General features: G+C 37.0%; 1 protein-coding gene and 1 long non-coding RNA gene across 2 annotated transcripts; one reads left to right on the forward strand and one right to left on the reverse strand.

Annotated features, from left to right (window-relative positions):
- Positions 1 to 1524: 1524 nt before the first annotated feature.
- Positions 1525 to 5994, forward strand: LOC148862291 (protein DETOXIFICATION 33-like). The gene is made up of 9 exons (XM_088981711.1): positions 1525 to 1909; positions 1995 to 2190; positions 2355 to 2700; positions 2786 to 2872; positions 3166 to 3222; positions 4385 to 4623; positions 5187 to 5305; positions 5430 to 5516; positions 5763 to 5994. The coding sequence occupies exons 1-9, from the start codon at positions 1649 to 1651 to the stop codon at positions 5817 to 5819; spliced, it is 1449 nt and encodes a 482-aa protein (XP_088837837.1). The 5' UTR covers positions 1525 to 1648; the 3' UTR covers positions 5820 to 5994.
- A 213-nt stretch (positions 5995 to 6207) lies between these two features.
- Positions 6208 to 8822, reverse strand: LOC148862292 (uncharacterized). The gene is made up of 2 exons (XR_016110939.1): positions 8522 to 8822; positions 6208 to 7232 (listed from the first exon to the last, which is right to left on the reverse strand). It is a non-coding gene; the product is annotated as an uncharacterized LOC148862292 (long non-coding RNA).
- Positions 8823 to 16880: the final 8058 nt, after the last annotated feature.

Genomic DNA, 16880 nt, shown 5'->3' on the forward strand with positions numbered 1-16880 from the left:
TTGGCATGCGATAATTATAAACCCCATTTTTGTCAGTTGCCCGTCATATTCCGGTGATTGGCATGTGATAATTATAAACCCCATTTTTGTATTTTCATTGGCAAAATCCATTCAAGCAATGTTGCATTTTAGGCATAGAATACAAATACAAATACGTATAGTATAAATACATACAAAAAAATATAAAATATAAAGTTTTACATTTTATAAATTTACATTTATACTCCTTCCAAACTGATCCTTAGAGATCACCAGACCTTGATTCTTAATTAGTAGGTTTGGGCAGTTTGAGCCATCTCAAAACGCCCTAAGAACCTATATGGTTCTCACGGCGGCAACCAAGATGATAGCCTGGACCATGCCGGTGGATAATTCTACGTCTCCTGAAAGCTGAAAGTGGGGAATTTCAAACTTGTCCCTTACGTTTATGGCTCCTAACTGTGAGAGGTAATGAAAATTGAAATTCCAAGAGTTTAAGAGTTTAGGAGCATTTTTAAAGTAAATGACTGTTTTAGTCTTAAAAAAATCATTATTAAAAGTTATAATTTTGTTTCATTTAATTGTTGACAATTTTCTTCCAATTAGGAAAGTTATTTATCTAATTGAAAAAATAAATTTTCTATAAACCTTACATAAATTAAAAAAAAGAATATGTATATTTTTGTTAATAAGAATCAAAATCTAATTTACCAAATTTTCCCTCTCTCAAAATCCAAATAAAGAAAGAAAATTCCACATTATTAACTTATATTTTAGGGTTAGTCTCAATTTAGTATCCACATGTCATTGCAATATTAATTTACTACATGTCGTTAACAGTCCATCAGTTATATAATGCAGTTTACTACATGTCCTATGCGATTTGAAACATTTCAAAATTTCAAATTACCCTTTGGAAGACGCTACTCATTTCTTCCTTGGGATTAAACCAGAGAAACAGTAAATAGAATCCCAGATCAACGATTGGTGAATTTACCATCTAATTAGCAGAGGCTCACCATCTAAACTGAAGCTATTGCCGATTTTACCATCTAATTGGAAATGGACCAAAAAAGACTCACAATTTAGAAATCTTAGAACAATCTGGTCTTTTCTCTTATTCTTCATTTTCTTCTCGTTGGAGATTATAAATATAAATCACAATTTTGAATATTCTTCTATTCTTTGTTAATTACCTCCGACGGCAACGATCTTCTCCAACTATGAGATTGTAAAGAGATGAGTGGCAATAACAAAAAAAGGGACTTTGTATAAGGTGAATTCAATGCGATCGATTAATAAAGAAAAATAGATTGACACATAAAAGGGCATTTTTATCCTTCTATATACCACTTAACGTCCGTTAACAATTTTGGACTAAACTTAAAATTTTTAGTCCTTGGGATACAATTAAGTATAAAAGGGACGGCGTGCTGCTGCTCTTTCAACGCCAAGGTTCCACCAATTCGTCAACTGTTGCAACGGCTGTTGACGGTTGAAGCAAGATGCATCATATTCGATATGGTAAGTTAACCACCACACGGTGTTGATAAATAAGTGATCAAGATGAACCACCTAGATAACATAGTTGGATTTTTTTTTTTGTTGGAGCCTTGGAGTTGGACTGTTGGAGGTTGGGAATTTTTTTTTGTTTGTTTGTTAGAAATCAATGGAAACTCCACTCCTTGAAGAGGAAAAACCCAACACTACCGCCAGTGGTAATACTGGGTCTGGGTTGCTCTTGCTCCGGCGGGTGGGCGTAGAGTCTAAAAAGCTTTGGAAGATTGCAGGGCCAGCGATATTCACAATGATATGTCAGTACTCGCTTGGTGCCATCACTCAAGCCTTCATTGGACATGTGGGAACGCTTGAGCTCGCCGCCTTTTCTGTCGCAAACTCTGTAGTAGCCGGATTTGGCTACGGGATTATGGTAACTCTCTCTCTCTCTCTCTCTCTCTATCTCTCTCCTCATCCTCATGTGTATGTGTGAGTGTTTATTTATGATGTTATTGTAGTTGGGAATGGGGAGTGCTTTAGAGACATTGTGTGGGCAAGCATTTGGAGCAAGGAAGTTTACGATGCTGGGAATTTACATGCAAAGATCATGGCTCATTTTGCTCTGCACTGCTCTTCTTTTGGTTCCAATATATGTTTTCTCTGCTCCCATCCTCATACTCATGGGACAGACTGCCGAGATCGCTGATGCTGCTGGTGAGTGCTCTCTCTCTCAGAGACTAATATGCCCCACAGTCATGCAAGGGTGTAATCATAGATAAAAAATTCTATCAAATGCATCAACATTTTGATGAACTATAACCTGAAATGAGTCCAGCAGGACTAACTAAAACATGACGGATGAATTTCATGGCACACAGGGAGGTTCGCCGCTTGGATGCTTCCTCAATTGTTTGCATATGCCCTGAACTTCCCAATACAGAAGTTCTTGCAAGCTCAAAGGAAAGTCATGGTGATGGCTTGCGTTGCAGCTATCGTTCTGGTGGTACATGTACTGATTAGTTGGTTGGTAATATTTAAACTGGGGTGGGGTTTGATCGGTGCGGCAGTGAGTCTCAACTTTTCATGGTGGATCAACATCTTTGGTCAGTTGATGTACATTTTCATATCCAAGTCGGGTGGAGCTTGGACTGGTTTCTCTTTGCAAGCCTTTGCAGACCTGTGGGGATTTATCAAGCTTTCCTTGGCTTCTGCCGTGATGTTATGGTACTCTCTCTCTCTCTCTCTCTCTCTCTCTCTCTCTCTTTCTCTCTTCCTGTTCCTGATATAGTTTTATTGCACGATGTGGCAGTCTGCAGTTCTGGTACTTGATGATAATAATAACAATAACAGGACATCTAACCAATCCATTGGTACCAGTTGATGCCCTTTCCATCTGGTGAGTTCTTTATAAATTATAATCCCGCTTGATTTCATGGTTGTCCAATTACAGTATTTTTTACCTGTAATTGTACTGAATCGACTCCAACAACCTAAGAAGAAAAACCTTACATTTCGAGCTTAATCATATCTTTCTTTGAGATATTAAGATTGCTTCTCAAGTAACCATTCAACCTAAAAGCTTAAGCTGTTAGCTGAGGTCTCTGAATGGGTTTTTATTCTTTATGATTTGTTAATTCTACCTTCTTTACTTAGAATAAGAATCTCCTTTTGTTTCTTTGTTTTTAACAGCATGAGCATAAATGGATGGGATGCAATGATTGGGTTGGGATTCAATGCTGCCATAAGGTTCAATACCTCCTTTCCTTTTCCCTCCTTTCTTTTTAATTTATTATTTTGATGGTTAACATAAACACTAGTACAGCAGGGCTAGTGTTTATTGGATAAAAATTAATAATTACAGGGAACTCTTGACCTCAGATAGCTGAGACCAACATTGGCTAATGGCCTTCTTTTAGAATTTTCTATAAGCTACACAGAATAGGGTACCCGTAGCTGATCCCAAATAGTTGGGATAAGATTTTGTTGGGTTGAGCTGAGGGGAGATACATCTGTCTTTCAAAACAATTACTTTTTGGATATTAATTAATGCAATTTATAAAAAGAAATGACATACATCAGAAGTAAGACTCTTCTGTTCTTTTTATTCCCCTCTGTAAACAGTAATGTGAGTTACTTTTTTGTACTAATTTGTTTCTATTTTCTTCAGAAGTAAGACTCTTCTGTTCCATTATGAGAATCTGTTCCCAATTTGCTTTAGGATAGGATTAGGACAATGAAACTCCAGCCATGTCCTGTGTGTGTCCAAAAGGGCAGTCAAGTGTAGGAAGCTCCCGCCAATGCAGGGTCTGGGGAGGGGCAAATGTACACAGCCTTAACCCTGCACATACAGAGAGGCTGTTTCCAAGATTTGAACCCTGGTCGCAATGTCCTGTGTCTGGCTCATTCTGTAAAATTTCCATAAAAGTTTATAATTATTTTAGAAAGCTCAGTTTTCATGTTTCTTGTTTGGGTTCTCCTGTATCACATATTGATTATGGGGACCTTGATTTGAAAACAATAGAAATTATAAGGGTTCCTGCAACTCATCACTTTCATTTATATTTGCTTCACCAGAATCTTAGTGCCAAACCCAACCAGAATTATCTGCGCAATCAAATACAAATCGTGCTCTTAAGATCTATCTCAGCATGTTTACCTTTGTGAATCATACAACACTTAAATCTCAGTCAAATGACCAAGATTGTCAAACTCCAATTGTAGAATAGGATGCAAGAGATACATGCTATGAACAGCCACATGACAAATAAAACAATGAACCAAAACAGTCAATCTTGTCTACCATTTAGCATAGTTGGGTTTAGAGTATATGTTGCCCGATTGCCTCTTGCATGAAAACATTCATTAATATTACCTCTTCATGAAAATCTTTCCATGGTTGGCTTCACAGTGTGAGAGTATCAAATGAGCTTGGAAGCCGTAACCCTCAAGCAGCAAAATTCGCAGTAGCTGTGGTGTCTGCCACATCTTTGTCAATAGGAGTGTTATGCATGACTCTGGTCTTGACAACAAGATTCAATTTTCCTGTTCTGTTTACTAGCAACATTGAAGTCATGAAAGAAGTTAGCAAGCTTTCACTTTTGCTAGGAGCCACTGTGCTTCTGAATAGTCTTCAACCAGTCTTGTCTGGTAAGTATGAAAAACTGTTATTTTTCCATTATTTTCTTCTGAAGATATACATCCTGGACACGTGTGGCATTTGTAAGGGCATTATATTCTATGGATTTGTGCTTTCTGGTTTTCTCTATGACATCGAACATTTATATATCTGGGCCTCTGGGTCTTGTTATTGGTAAGACAACAGATTAGCCATGCATGTGTTATGCTTTAGGAAAATGGTGACTCTACAGTTTATGTTTACAAAGATAAGGGTAGAAACTACAATTCGGTAGTTGTAGGAGTCCAGTTTTATTGAATTGTTGTAAAAGGGAAAAGTAAGCAGGGAGAAAGGGTCCAGAAAATTCATCTATATCATCCTAGTATCCAGAGTTCTTAGGAAACCCATGGGTGAGCAGAGTATGAGAATAATACTCTGTTTGATGAGTTACTTTTGTGTATGTATTTGGAAGAGGATTTATCAAAGGTTTATTAAAGTTAAGTTAGTCTGTGGTTACTTCTTTTTTTTTTTGCTGCAACTGTGATTACTAATTTGTTCAATGTACTCTGCTTTCTTGGTTTAATTTTCTTTTCAGGGGTTGCTATTGGAGCTGGATGGCAAGCTCTCATAGCTTATATCAATATTGGGTGCTATTACTTTGTTGGCTTACCTGCTGGCATAGTTTTGGGGTTTAAATTTAACTTTGGGGCTGAGGTGAAGTACTAAGAGTGTTTGGATTATATAACTAGAAAGATTTTCTTTTTTTTTTTTATTACATACATCAGGTTTTGGTAGATTTTATGATTTTTCTTTTTCTCTTTCATGTTTGGAGTTGCAGGGCATTTGGGGAGGGATGATAGGTGGCATTGTTTTACAGACCATGATATTAGTGGCAATTACTTTATACACTGACTGGAATAAGGAGGTGGGTATCAAAGAGTTCCACAATTTAGATAGAATCTCTCTTCACTTTTTATATGCTTTATCTTTAATCATACTTGGTCTGCAAAAACATAACTCCATCCTTTCCACGTAGTGAATAATTTTTCTCTTCTTAAGAAGATATTTGTATTGAGAAATTCCGCCAGAGCTTGTTATATGAAATACCAGTTAGTACTTGTTACAGTAAGTGATGAAAATAACCTTTTTTTTTTTATAATTGAATTTGCAGGCTTCAGAAGCTGAGAACCGTATCCGGAAGTGGGGAGGATCAGTAGATGAGAACTGATTTACTTTGCACAATTTGCTTCCTCTTGTTTCTGCTGTTCAACAAAAACTAGTGCCATCAGGAATCAGGATAACATGATGCCAAGGAAAATGAGATGGTCTTCCTAGTGCATGTCATACTTTGTTGAAGGCTTGATCTGTTCCAATCTAGAAAATAGAGAAATTTCATTTTTAAAGGCTGTGTTTTCAATGACCATATATTTCATGAGATCAACTTCCGTGCTCACAAGACTGTGCTCACACCGTTCGTACAGTCCCTTGCAGCCTTGCATTGGGATTTGGGAATATCTTTGTACTTGTATGTTTTTTTTTCACGGGGAGATATTCTCAATACAAGGGTGCAAGGGACTGAAGACCAAACCCAATTTCATACTTCATTAGCCCAGAAAAAAAAGAACAAAATCATATTTATTTTTCATTAAATAGTTCTATTGTTCAAGGTATCATTTCCCATTTCATCATCCCCGGCCCATGAATTTCATTTTAAAAGTTGCCATTGAATCTAACTACTAACAACAATCAATTGGATACATTTCTTATATGTCCATAGGTTCTTTATTAGATTTAAGTGAAATATCAGAAGAATAATCTATATTGATTGACTGCCTCCATTATATTGGTGCCCCCAAATAGCACTCTTTTTGTGTTGGATCTGATGGAGGGTGATTTGACCCGATCTCATCATAAGAGAACACGTGGACGTGACTCAACATAAGTGACAACTCAACACAACTAGTCCGCCAAGATCCAGCGTGGCAGCTCGCTATAAGATGACACTTCGATTACCCCGAGATAAGATTCTTCCAAGACGGAAATCTCCCGAGCTCAAGGTGCTTCGGGTTGAGTTCGGGAGCCTCGTAAGAGTAAACTCGCCCGACCAAGCTCAAGTAGGCCACCTCGGGTAGAAGCACCTCGGCACGAGGTAGATCAGGACAGAGAAGCTCGACGTATCACAGGAAGATCTCCTACCTGACAACCGTACCTGCCCCATCTGAAGACTGCACTCACGTCTCTCGCTAGGCGGTGCCGTGCCTGCCAACCCTGAGAGGTGTCCCTTACCTGGCGAGGGCCATACTCTGCAACGGTTACCTGTGCCCACCAGCTCAGCCCTGGCAAGTAATGGCTGCAATAGAGAATCAGAGGCGGTTATGCCTGATTTGACAGAACATCGGTATATAAGAGCTTCGAACCCAAGAGCAAAGGTAAATTGCATGATCTGCACTCTAGCCCTTTTTGCTCTGCTCTACAACTCTCTTCCTGGTACTAACTTAAGCATCGAAGTATTCCCACCGGAAGAGCTCCCCAGGGATCCTTTTTCTTCACAGGTATCTCGTCCGTCGCCAGTTAGGAGTGACCAAATTGCACACCATCAGGATCTTTTTTAAATTATATTCTATGATACCAAAACTTTCAACTGCAAGGAAGTCGAAGAAGGTTGTAAATTAAACTGAAACGCTCACATGCATCATAGAATGCAAAGCAAGTTAAGAATTCAAACCTAGATTACAACAATTAAATCACAAAATTATGGGAAATATATAAAATTCATGGAGCTAGAGCCTAGAAGAGGAGCAGTGCTAGCAAGGTGCTCCGCTGCCTTTGTAGCCCCATTACAAAAACTGCAGGGCCTACAGGAACCATTGGTCTTCTTTGCTCATAGCATGGAACTTGTTCACGGTTTTACTGGTGAAACCCCTGAATGCAAGTGCACAAGTCCAGCAATTCCCAATTCCTTGGCTGAACTGAAAAGTTTATTGCTTTGTCTTTTAGTGAATAAGATTTTAATGAGGTTAGGGGCTCTTTAATGGCTGAAGCTAAAGTTGGGTAGATTACTATACCTTTACCTTGATATTTTTTTTTTATATAATTATACTTTATCTACTAAAAGACAAAACCAATGTTTTAAAAAGGACCTACAACTGGAATCATTCTGACCACTGGTTTTCGGGTCGATGGTTTGACTGTCCAGTCTGAATGGACAACACGTTCTGTCAAAACATTAAAATAAAAAATGATAAAAAACCGTTGATTGGGTCAAATGAATCGAACGCCCGGATTGATGGGTTGTTAACTGATTCAGCGGTTTTTTCCAAAGACTGAGTTTGGGGTAAAACAGAACCACCAATTGCTTGGATAGTTCCTGGCCCAAACGGTCCGGCCATCTGAGATAATAGCGGTTCGAAAATGTTTGATAAAATAATAAGTCATTCAAGAGTAGTGATCTCCTACCAACAAAATATGTTCCAACACCCTTCCAACATGATCTTAACCACACATCTCATACATGGTGATTCCCAGTCTCATGGTGAAATTTGTGGTGTCCGATCATGTTGGAACGATTTTGTTGGCAGGAGATGCCAACTCGTCATTCAGGTCAGCAACTTCAGCTGTAATTGTAACTTCCTAAGTGCCAACTGCCATATCAACCGAATCATAATTTAGGGGATGTTTGGAACCGTGGTCGTTTTTCAAAACAACGGTGCCACATCGGATCCACATAGGTGTTTCAACAACGCCCGTGTATCTCATTGTTTGGTTCAGTCGATTATTAAAAAATTGGGCATGCCTTGAAAATCGGGATCCCATCGATACATGAAACACCAAATCGATGAACCATTTCCCTCAACGGTTAATTGATATATATCCTATGTGGTGCTTACCTGTCAGTACATACATGAAAAACAGTGATAAAAATCAACTTACCAAACCGCAGACTGTTGCTCACTACCTACATGGCAGCAGCGTTTTTTTTTTTGTAAGAAACGGATCTTGGAAGCATATGTGTTTTTTCTTAAAAATCGGTCCCAAAAAGTACCCATGCTTCCAAACACCATGTTATAAAAGTAGAGCAAGGCCAATAATGTTGGATTGGAGACTTGGAGTTGGAGTGGGTAAAGAATCCATGTGTTTTTTCAGGTTGTTGGTTGAAATCCCTACTTGGCATGTTTGGAAACCTTTATAACTCTTTGTCTTGGGGCTTTGAATAAATAGGTTCAGTCGTCATAAATTTCGATTGGATTACGGGTTAGTATTAAATAGCGGCAACGACAATTCTTTTATTGTCAAATTAAGTTTATATTTGGCATCGATTCTGAGAAAACGGTCTTGTCTATATGTGTGGAAGACGGTATCTCCTTTTTTTTTTGGTTTGGAAATATTGCTGCCACGTTTTTTGGGACAAAAGCGATACCTTTTGTTTGGTATCAGTGCTCCAGATCTATTTTCAGCACTGGTACCCATTATAGGAAGCCTACGTCACTACCACATCATGTTTTCATTGGCAGCAACGAGCTCCAATTTGAAAAAATGTCGAATTCAGCGTTTTTCCAAACCACGCCTTCCCAATTTTCAAGACATGACTTGAAGCACTGTTTTTTTTATGGAAAAACAGTTCCAAACATATCACCGTTTTCTGAAGCTCCAATTTTTCCAACGTGGCGCTGATGTATCACCATTTTCTAGAACAATGACATCGATGCCAAACACCACCTAAGCTTTCTTCTTTTAGATTTAAGCTAAAAGCAATAGAGATGCAACTTAGGTATACAAGCAAGCCCTGAAACTGAAATTGGTTTCAATTTAGATTCGGTCCAATCCAAACCTGGTCCATTGAAACTCGTACTCTTATATTCTATCAATGGACCATATATGAATTCAATCTAACCCAGTCCAATATAAATCCATTATGGATGTATCAGGTCCAACCCAATCCAATAAATATTTTGGACCATTAAGTCTGGACTGGTCCAATTCATTATGTTTTATTGGTCTGTCAAACTCATCCAAATTGATTTTGATTCAGACATGACCCAACCCAAACCTGGTCCATCAACACCTCTAAGTAGTTATAATGGTTTCTCTTGATTTTCTATATAGTTTTATTATATTTAGTATGCCAGGAATAAGAGGAAGTTTAATAGTAAGGATCTCTCAATTGCTTAGGCTGTGCTTGGTTGCACTACAATTTTATTTGCACTAGTACAAATAATGCATGGGAGTGCAAATATAAAAAAATGCAAATTCTGGTTTAATTTTGTTTCAGATTTTATTTTATTCTGTTTTGTGTCTTAATTTACTTTATTTGTACTGCAATCAAACAAAATAAGCCAAAATTTGAAACAAAAATAGATCAGAATTTACACTCATAATTTGTACTGCCATGGTTTTGCATCAGTGCAAATATATTTGCATTGCAACCAAACACAGCCTTAGGTTCTCTCTAGATTCTAATCTTCAATTTAGGATGTTATCACCACTGATTTGTTGCATATCTTTCTCGAGAAATTTCTTGGAAACCCCAAATTAGGGGAAAATATCAAACCAAACTGTGATGGGAACTATATCTTCATCTTTAGGATCTTATGGTTTAGTGGCCAGAAATAGTCAGTCTATCTTTTGTTGTGCAGGTAAGGACTATGTGTACCCTGTTCCAAGGAGCAATGGAAGTTGAACTTATGACCCATTCTTCCTCTTCTTCTTCTTCTTCTTCTTCTTGATTTTGAGAGGGGGGAAAGTTAGTCAATGGGATTTTGGTTTCCATTGACTAAGATATCCATTTTTTTTTTCAGATGTGGGGTCCAAGGGAAATTTATTTTCCTTGGGGAAGTGATACCTATTTCCTATGTGGGTATTGTCAATACTTGGATGGAACAAAATTACCCCTTTTAATAATGGCTTTTTATGGCTAAAAAAATCACCCCAACTACAAAAATATAACCTCCTGAAATTTGCACATACATCGAGTGTATACAAACCCATAACCTAGTGATCAGGTTGAATGGGTTAATTCAACCTCCCAGGACAGTTTTTGACCAAGTCAATAAGTTTTAACCAAATATTGGGTTTTAGCCAAACTGAACCTGGAATCACGTCTGGGTGACTGTTTGGACAGTTCGACTGTTCGATCAAAGGAGAGTTGAAACCATTGCCAAGAAGACCTTAAGGGTCTATTTGGTTTATGGGAAAAAGGGGTCTGGAATTAGAATCGGAATGGTCCATTCCAATTCCAACTGTTTGGTTGGGTGGAATCGGAATCCTCCCATTCATGGTGGAATGACAATCCCTCCCCCTCCCCTAGGAATGAGAATCCATTCCAGCCAATTTTGGTTCCGATTCCAATTTGAGACTGAACCAAATAGGTGAAGTGAAAAGATTATTCCGATTCTAATTCCAACTATAAACCAAACGGACCCTAAATATTTTTTTAATCTGTTTCTTTTTGTTATGCTCATGGTTCATACATCTGCTGATAGGATTTGCCCATTCGGTTGCAGTTTGTTAAACCCATTTCTGGTGTTGTTATTTGGGATATCATAGTCCTCCCCCTTGGGCTTTGTCTAATCAAACTGCCTATCTGCCTGAACAGGATAATTACTGTAATTTTAAATCTCTAAATTTAATGAAGTTGTATCCATGACAACTGCAACCGAGTATGTGGATTTTGTTTTGTTTCTTAATCAATGCCCTTGCTACACTCTGACGAGCCCATCTTTATGTGGTGTGGACTAAGGGCCCATCTCGGTTTGTATGGAGACTTGGATCAAAAGAAATAAATAGGGCCGGCCAGGTTTAAACACCACCTACCTAAAACTAAAAGTCTAAAAAGACCTGCATCTTGGTGAGTGGGACCCAAAAAATATAAATAAATTAAAAAGTAGAAAAAAATGATATAAGACAACCAAAATTATCCCATGAATTCGTGCAAGAGCAGGAGCAGAAGGACCACATATTACAATGTAATTGTAATGAAACAAACAGCTCCTAATAGTTGCCACCATATCTACCTATATATATATCAATTATTAATTTGGGTATATTTCAAACATGTTAATCTCTGCATGTGCATCTTCTTCTCCATCTTCATACGAAACTGAAAAGCTCATGTGCTTTTTCTGGGAGAAACAATTAATATTTAGATATGGATACTGGATATAACATGCAAAATAGGTTGTTGTATTTATGGGATTTCGAAGTTGGATCTGGGTCCTAGTTGGTAAATGCCCAATAAATTAAATGAGATATGAGAATGGGTTCTCCTTGCTACCATGTGCTCCACTCCAACTTTTTGGATTTTCTCTATTCCTTTTAATTTGTACCCTAGCCTCTCTTCATGCGCCATTTGCCATGAAATGAGAATGGGTTCTCCTTCCTCTACCCTTCACCACCACACAACTTGCTTTACTCTCTTAATTTCTCCCTGCTTTTTAATATTTGATACTGCCTTTTATCTCGGATCTAGTGATATCTGCTTGACTTAAGGTGGTAGGAGGTGTGTGTGTGTGTCAATGGATTGGATAAAGTGGGAGAAGACAGAAGAAGGGTCTGAAATATGATATCAACACTACTTGCAGTTGCAGGTTTCTTAATTTCAACTCATTAAGCTGGCATCTTGGGAACAAAGTAAATGATGTCAGTCCCCCAGTCCTTAATTAATTAATTAATTAATGTAGTGTATGGATCAAGCTAGCCCAATTCATCTGCTGCTTACCTCCATATAATATGATGTAGATTCCCTTAATTATTTCTATCCAATCCATAGAAAATTAGCCAACCCATCCATTCCGGTCTAAGCTCCATTTATTTGGTCGGGCAATTACTTGGATTAATTTGATCGAACAATATCTCTCTCTCTTCCTTTTCATTAAATTAGTTAATAATGTCTCATTAGTTAGATTAATTTATGGTTAATTACCACTGGTTGTTTAATTTTATTAGGCTTAATTTGGAAGGAGTACAAATACAAACATGTAGAGTGCAAACCTTATATTGTGTATTATTTTGTATGTATTTATATTGTACAAATATTTATATTTATACTCTTTCCAAACTGAGCCTTAGGGATTGACTGTTTAATTAGAATAGAAACAATTGAATCCCTAACAAACATGAAATAACAAATAATATTCTTCCCATCTTCCAAGTAGATGAATAAGACCCTCTGTCTAAAGGTGTTAACCATGAAAAGGCGAAACCGTGTGCTTGTGGTGGTGATTTTGGTTAAACGTAATCTGCTTTTTATTGATGCACTCATGCACCTTTTCTTAATTTGGCTGTTTAATATTTATTCGGTCTCCTGAAGAGATTTTGATGACTTTCTAGTGACTCCACTTGTTACTTTTCCTTCTTTTTCTTCTCTTTGTTACTTTGATATGTTGAGAAGTGGCAAATAGTAGGTGTGATATATAAGGAATCTAGCTTTTTACATCTTCACGTTGAAGTAGTTTTTTTTTTTTTAAATAACTTTTTTATTTTGTATATATTTGCACGAGCTAGAGATGTCTTTGATTAGTTTGATGCTGTAGCTAATATTTTAAACGGGGTGTGGATTTGGTCAAGCATTTTAAATGGGTAAATCTACCTAGGGCATTTTAGCTTTTACCGGAGGCAATTAAAAAGGATATTTCCTTCTACCTAGGGTTTTGGTTGGGAGTGAAGATTTGATTAAGAGCAATTACGGTCTATGATATTTGCTTTTAGAGTTGTTTAAGGAGTTTGTTTTTGTTTTAAAGGAGGGGAAAAATGTTGCCAAATGAAATAAATACGATGTTTGGCATCAATATTGTTGTTCCAGAAAATGGTGACATATCAGTGCTACATTGAAAAAATTGGTGCTCTAAAAAATGGTAGTATGTTTGGAATTGTTTTTTCATAAAAACGGTGCTCCAAACCATACATTGGAAATTGAGAAGGCATGGTCTGGGGAAATATCGAATTCGACGTCTCCTCAATTTGGAGCTTGTTGTTACCAACGAGGACATGATGTGGCTGTGACGTGAACTTTCTATAATGGGTACCGGTGCTGAAACAGATATGGATCACTGGTACCAAACAAAAAATGTTGTTGTTGCCCCAAGAAATTTTCTACTGCCGACAATAACGTTTTCAAACAAAAAAGATACCATTTTCTTAGAAAACAATATTTCTAACCCACACATATACATCACCGTTTTCTATAGCATGGATGCCAAATATATATAAAATGACTTTTAGTATAAGTTCAAAGAGGGCTTTGGGAGTAGTTAATTAGTTAGATTAACAACCAATATAATTGGTTTGCATTGGTTGTATAATTGGTTCTACATTACACTTAATACAAACACTACAAACTGGCGGGAAGACTCTCTATGCACATGATAAGCAATGAGTGCACTAATGAAGGTGTCACACCAATCTGACTAGCTAAAGCCTTTCTACATTCCTAGTTTAGCTACCGCGTAGAGGTGTAAATGGACCGGGTTTGAATTGGATTTATTTGAATCAAAAACCAATTTGGATAGGTTGGACGGACCGATAAGTGTTGAATTGGGCCATTCCAGACTTAAAGGTCCAAATATTCATTATTGGATTGGATTATATCTGGTCCATCTATAATGAATTCATATTAGACCAGGTCAGATTGGACCGATAATCGGTCTATATTAATTTACAGCCCGATTACCACATTCACACATCATATTTTACCACTTGCATGCATGCTCATATATATATATATATATATATTATTTATATAAACAAGTAATCCACACATGTATGTCCTACCTACTATGCATGGGAGGGAGATGCATTGGATGAAATTAATTAAAGTTATGTTTGATTTGAAGGAAAAAGTAAGGAAAGGAAAGAAAATGTAGAAAACCTTTACAAACACAGCCTTCCTTTCCCTACCTTTACCTTCAAACCAAACACATCCTCAAAGCTTTCTTTTTTATTATCTCTTCTCGTATGTTATATATGCTTGATTAATTATCAAAATTGAAGAAAAAAATGCATGTTTAATTCATGGCGTTAAAAAATAAAGTAACCGAGGAAATCCAGATTCCTTAATTATCTTTTCCCTATTATTTTGTTGACTTCTTTGATTAATTTCGAAAAATTAAAAAATAAAGTAGTGAAATAATTAATAAAGCCATCAAAAAGCTAATTAAATAATGGCGTTAAAAAGAAATCGTCCATATATATGGTCATTTATGGCATCATCATTAGACACCTTTCATGTTTTGTATTTTAATAAATAAACCCCAAAACCTGCAACAACAAATCCAGCATATCCCGCTATCCTTGTTGTAGTAATGAATATTATAATCAAGAAATTAATTCATCATAACACCCCAACTTAATACCACCTTTGACTATGAGTTTTAATTCCCTCTGGCTCTCTGCAAGTTACCTGGCAGTGGCTTGTATTGGGCACCACCAGGGGCCAGTTGCCCGGCCGGTGGGACAGAACATCCCTACAACAACTGTCATCTTCTAGACTTCCTTTGTTATTCGAAAGCTAACAAAAGAAACAACAGAAATGCCCAACAAAGACACTCGACACACAGACTAACAACACAACCCAGAAACTATAAACACAACAGTACTAAAGAGAAAGAAGTTTAATTGTTTTTATGTTTGCACGTTATTTTCATTATTGTGGTTTTGGTTTTTCTGAAAGATGGGAAGGATCGATCTTAATTAAGAGATGATGCGTGTTTTAGAATTTAGATATCGAAATTTCATGAGTTGAAGGGTATGGGAGGGAGGGCTAGTTGTATATTATGTCCACACTCCACAGCAAATTAATGTCAAGAATCTACCTCAGGCCAGCACCAGTACTCTCACCAGTCACTAGGGTCTGAAATTCCATTTAATTAGAAATCCCTTTGTTTCTAGCTCCATGGATCAAACCCAAGCAAAAGCTTCCTTGACTTTCGGTCTGTATATCAAAGCTAACTGGGTGTTTATTAGCAGGATCGATCTCTTCCGGTTTTGAATCCAGTTATATATAACCAGACTATCACCTTGTCCCATTCATAATTTGGATGGTTCTATATATGGTGGGGTCCTTGACCTTGACACAAAACATGATACACGACCAACCTTGCTTTTTATTCATCTCAAAGCAGGCAATTACATTTGCATAGATTATATATTAAAATCAATTCTAACAGTAGAACCTGTTCAACTTTGATGAGGTTGATAGTTGGGCGACATGTCAGTCTGCTGCTAATAAACCATGTTACAAATCAACACAGACTGTTTAATTAATTAACATCAATATATGGTGTCGAGAGCTTAATTAATAACTAAACAGTACAAGTTTTGAATATCAAAACAAGTAAGTTCCGGAACATTACAACGCATGCACGATTATATGAACCATTAGTGAAGTTTTAAGTTTCAACCATTATTTTCTTTGTCTGGCGGATAACCAGGGATATTGAACTCGATTGTCAGCCCAAAATGGGTGTGCAGACTGTAGAAGAAGAAGAAGAAGAAGAAGAAGAAGAAGAAGAAGAAGAAGAAGAAGAAGAAGAGAGCTATAGGTTAAGTCGCATTGTAGGACATTGGTGAGGTATGATATTACAAAGTTTGACAATCTATTGTGTACAGGGCTAGATAAGGAGGTCTTATTATTTCAAAGTTTAAGTGTTTAACTACAAGTGGGTAGCTTGAAAACTCTCATATTCTTAGAGGATTGGATGGAACTCATTCTCTCTCTCTCTCTCTCTCTCCCCATGTATAATGCCACAAAAAATCTCTGTTTAAGCAAGCAGACCGTTGACTATCTAGCAGATTAGACACTAATAGAGGTTTTCCTTGAAGATTCCCGTCATGATCTTCCTTCATACTGTACAAGCTGCAGGGAAGTTTCTCCATGATTTCCAATTAATTTGATTAATTGCAGTGTCCTACAGTCATTGGTACTTGAGTTTCATCTTTAATTAATTGTATACATTTGTTTATCTTCCCCATCCCATTTGCCTAGTGTTAGATGTATCAGTATGACACTAGCATTTATTGCTGAAAATATAAGTTGCCGCCTAAGCTGATCCATCTTACTTTTTAACTACTTTTCATAGTCTTTATTCTAAGATACTACTCAATCAGTTTTTAACTGTTTATTTATGTCATTATAATTGAAGTATTCCTAGCTAGCTTGGAAAGTAAAATTTCTATATATATATAGAATTTGACCCACGATGGAAGCATCTGATCAGAGCCCTAACAGACAGGTCCACGTGTGTAGGACCATTAATATTATAGACTCTACTTCCCCTACATTTCCTTGTGTTTTTTA

The sequence above is a fragment of the Nelumbo lutea genome, chromosome 3 (assembly GCF_056320005.1).
Source record: "Nelumbo lutea isolate HS-2025 chromosome 3, American lotus-T2T, whole genome shotgun sequence".
NCBI lineage: Eukaryota > Viridiplantae > Streptophyta > Magnoliopsida > Proteales > Nelumbonaceae > Nelumbo > Nelumbo lutea.

Excerpts from the sequence above, each read along its gene's own strand:
- LOC148862291 (XM_088981711.1), top strand. The coding sequence starts at position 1,649 with ATGGAAACTCCACTCCTTGAAGAGGAAAAACCCAACACTACCGCCAGT. Across the intron at positions 1,910-1,994 it reads GATTTGGCTACGGGATTATG|TTGGGAATGGGGAGTGCTTT; the intron begins GTAACTCTCTCT and ends ATGTTATTGTAG. Across the intron at positions 4,624-5,186 it reads TCTTCAACCAGTCTTGTCTG|GGGTTGCTATTGGAGCTGGA; the intron begins GTAAGTATGAAA and ends TTTTCTTTTCAG.